The sequence below is a fragment of the Pteronotus mesoamericanus genome, unplaced genomic scaffold (assembly GCF_021234165.1).
Source record: "Pteronotus mesoamericanus isolate MK-2021 breed Mesoamerican mustached bat unplaced genomic scaffold, CSHL_Meso_final scaffold_705, whole genome shotgun sequence".
NCBI lineage: Eukaryota > Metazoa > Chordata > Mammalia > Chiroptera > Mormoopidae > Pteronotus > Pteronotus mesoamericanus.
Window position 1 is genome coordinate 15,955,154 of NW_026555326.1, and position 4,013 is coordinate 15,959,166.

At 57.2% G+C, this 4,013-nt stretch overlaps 1 protein-coding gene across 1 annotated transcript; it reads left to right on the forward strand.

Annotated features, from left to right (window-relative positions):
- The first annotated feature begins 263 nt into the window (after positions 1 to 263).
- LOC129062182 (protein S100-A7-like) lies at positions 264 to 1,570 on the forward strand. Its single transcript, XM_054562967.1, has 2 exons — positions 264 to 436; positions 1,406 to 1,570. Exons 1-2 carry the CDS (start codon positions 296 to 298, stop codon positions 1,568 to 1,570), a joined length of 306 nt encoding a protein of 101 aa, XP_054418942.1. The 5' UTR covers positions 264 to 295.
- The last annotated feature ends 2,443 nt before the right edge of the window (positions 1,571 to 4,013 follow it).

Below are 4,013 nucleotides of genomic sequence, written 5' to 3' on the forward strand. Positions count from 1 at the left end.
CTTTTTGGTTGGTTGACCCTGCCCTCTCTGCTTCTGAGTCTTGTGGTTCTGTCCCCAGTGGGCTTCCGTGTTCTCCTCCTTCTCCTCTGGACCCTGACCTGCGTGGGCTCAGGTCTCAGCCTTGGTCCCGCCCTCCTCCTACCTCCCAGGGTGACACACTTCCTTCTGCTCCAGCTGAGCCTCACTTCACTGGACGCTCAGTCCACCCCATTGTCCTAACTTAGAGACCCTCACATAGGGGCAAGGGTAACAAAGGTCACTGTCCTTCTCTCCGGCAGCTCCTTTGAAAACCAAGATGAGCCACACTGCAGCTGAGAAGTCCGTGATGGGCATGATCGACCTCTTCCACAAATACGTCAAGCCCGATGACACGATCGACAAGCCGGGCCTGCTGACGATGCTGAAGGAGAACTTCCCCAACTTCCTCGAGGCCTCTGTGAGTCGGGGTGGCTTCTCCGGGTTGCTCGGGCCCTGGCGTGGCTGAGGGCACTTTGCTGGGAGCCCTTGGGCGAGTCACTGCCATTCTTTGATCCTCAATATTCTCATCTGCAAGAGAGCTTAACAGGACTTTACATCTGGGCCTAATATCAGGATGTAAGAGAGTATACAAATGGCAAAGAGTAAAGATGTATGGATATCAAGGGCAGTCATTAGGTGGTCAAACAGGAGACTGATCGAGGGAGCCCCGCCCCCTTGTCACTCTCCGCTGCCCAGGGGACTGAAGCCCAGGTGCTGAGGCCCCGCCTCTGGAGGCTTCTGTTAGGTTCCCTGAGATTCAGGGCAAGGAATGGAAATTCCAGCGCTGATAAAATTTGACACCCCCCTTTACAGTAAGGAAGCTCATGTGCAGACCTGGTTTAATCTGACCATTAGAATGCACTGAACTGGTTACAAAACGGGGGTTACTAGGGAACACCGAGACTAGGCGAGCAAGGAGAGGGAACTGAGCGGGCAAGGTTCGGGAAGCCACAGAGGTGACGGGAGAGGAGGCTTGGGAATGAAGAGGACCCGGGCAGGGCCAATTTTAAGTTGCTGCGTAGGACTTAGGGCAGGCCAGGTTCTTGAGGTGGGTGGGGGGAGTGGGTCTGGGTCTGGAGACCACCCACCCCCCTGGCTCATTCATCGGCGCAGCTCTGCGCAGAGCGAGCGGACTCCCCACCACCAGGTCTCTCATTCCCCGAGACATTAGGCCAAGGAACCTCCCTCAGGGAACCGCAGGGAACAGCGGCGGCCTCCCCACTCCCACCGCCCCCTCCCCGCCCCCTCATCCACAGCGGCTACACCTGCACGGCCCCCAGGGGCTTCTCTCCCTGTCCCCGCCTCTTCCTCCTCCTGCTCCTCCTCCTCCTATTCTGCCCACAATACTTTTGGGACTAAATTGCCTTGTTTTGTGTCTTTCCCACAGGACAACAAGGGCAAAGATTACTTGTCCCATATCTTTGAGGACAAAGACAAGAATGGGGATAAGAAGATTCAGTTTTCCGAGTTTCTGTCGGTGGTGGGGGACATCGCCACGGACTACCACAATCAGAGCCACAAAGCGGCCGCCAGTTCTGGGGGACGCCAGTGAGCCCCGCCCAGCCCCAGGCCTCCAGAGACCCCCAGAAACAATAAAGTGTCTCCTTCCCCACATACGGCCTATTTCCTGCTTTCCAACGACTATTTATGCCGTCAAAACTGCCACTGCTTGGTGAACCTCATGGTGGGTTCTCCGTGGGTTGGATTAGCCCCTAAACGGTGCCAGCAGGGCGCCCCCCTGCGGCCTTCAGCATAACTGGCCACCCGCCTCAGCAGGGCCTCGTGCCCACCTCTGCCCCGGCCCCGTCGCGCGGCCAACAGGCCCGGCCCCAGGGGAGCAGTGCAGAGCCTCCTGCGGGCCGGCCGTGCTTTTCCCTCTGCAGCGCGGAGCCGCATCGGGGGCTCACGCACCCGCGGCGAGCAGGAGGGTCCATGGGCGCCCCATGCCCCCCCTCCCCCGCTCCTGCCCAATGGACCCCGAGGGCGTAGGAGAGATGGCACCACCGAAACAGGGGTTCCATGGAGGGTGTCGGGGACGCGTGGGCACTCGTCGCTGCGAACAAGACACTCAGCAGTGCCCAGAGGACTGGATCCCTTGTCCTGTGTCCTGTCCCGTGCGTCTGTGTGTTTTAGCCCGTGTGGGCGTCCCTGGGGAGGCGAGCGAACCGCCCTGTCTGCTGAGCAGGTCCTCCTAATGGTTCGCTAACTGCCGGGAGCTGGGTGTCTGGGAAATTCACCTGGTGATGGGTGTGCCAGGGGTGAGGAGCTCCAGCTGGTCCTGGAGTCCAGGCAACCTCTGGGCGCCCAGCGAGAAGCCAGGGCTGAGGAGGCGCCGGGAGGAGAGGGCAGTGAGGGATGAGAGGAGAGCTCATGCTGAGTGTCCTAAGTGACAGTTCCCTTTACCTGCCATCGGAAGGGGCGTGTCACCCACAGGCTCTTTGAGGCCAGGCAAGGTGGCAGGGATCAAGCCTTTAGAAAGAAGCAGGACACAGGGGCTGCCCGAGCAGAGGGCTGGCTCTCCCGACAGACGGGGGTCTCTCCATGGTGCCCGGAGGCCGGTCAGGGCTTGTGGGGGACCCCGTCCCGCAAGGTCCCCTGATTCGCCACAGAGGAAATATCGAGTCTTTCCAGACACTTTTGCCTGAAAGGGAAGGGGTGGCGATTCCCTCTAGTGGAGAATGCCCCGAGCCCTTCTCTGAAATGGCTTTTATTGAGAATGGTATGTGCAGGGGTATACAGCATACATGCAAAGCTTATCAATCCGCATCAGAGAGCTATAGATAACAGTAAGAGGAACACATAGCCCAGCCTTGGGTTAGGGTCTGTGAGACATACTGACGCCATACGATTATTAAGCTAAGTTTCAGGGGCTCAGTAATCTTTTCTCCTGCTTGGAGACCAAACACTTGATTTTTCCTTATCAGGGCAGTGCCAAGGAGAGCAAGCTTCGGTAACTATAATGCATTCTTTAGGCCACATCTCCCATGGGAAGGAACCCTCGGTGCTCTGTCTGTCTGCTCGAGGCTTGCAGGCCCTTTTTCAAGGCCTGGCTCGCGTCAGGCGACAGTTCCCGATACCTCACAAGCGCTCACCTGTATAACCAGGGCCACTTCTGGACGTGTCCCTGAAGCTTCAGCAGCACCCCTCCTGGAGTCCCACGTCATCTGCTGTCACTCCCTACCTCCTCTCAGTCTCCGACTAACCCTCAATTGGGCCAACGTTCTTCAGGGAGGGATTAGGCAACTGTTTGCAAAACCTCCTTCTGTCCCACCTGCTAGAAACTCATAGGAGGAGTCATTTGTTATGTAGATCACTCCTCCGTCCACTCCCTACTACTCAGGTATATTTTGCCAGACACAAGGCACAACTGTGCAGACACCTGGAGCCAGGAGATGCTGGACCGAGAGGAGATTGGAAAGGCTGGTGCGGCTGTGTTACTGAACGCAACCAGTAGGGCGGGGGGAGGGGGGATCCTACCGCTCGCTGCCTACCCGGGAAATCTCCAAAAATGGAGTTCGGTGGAAAGGAAGGAATCTCTTATCTAATGGCAAGTTTCTGCCTAAAATATCTGGGTAACAAAAGAAAAGGGAAAGGAAAAGTCAGAGTATGTCATCAAAAACAGTATGACATACGCAACATTATCTCATCGCATCCAAATCTTGGAAGTGACCTTAGATCACTTTGCATCTTCTTAGGAGTCACCAGGGCAGTCCACACTTAAAAGGAGGGCACACGTCGGCACTACACACAGATGTGCCCACCAGGAGGTGGGGATCGTGGGGAGCCCCAGAGTGGAGAGGTGGAAGGTTCTCAGAGGTCCATGCTTTGCCCAGAATCACAGACTGGTCAGAACACAGGGCCAGGGATGAACCCGGCTCTGTGTCCTCAAAGTTGAGGTCCTGGCTGCACCGAGGCTCTCTCAGGGGCTCGGGAAAAGGCTGTGCTGGTGTGACCGTGTACACACATGGAGATGGCGCAGAGGGGAGGGAGAGCCT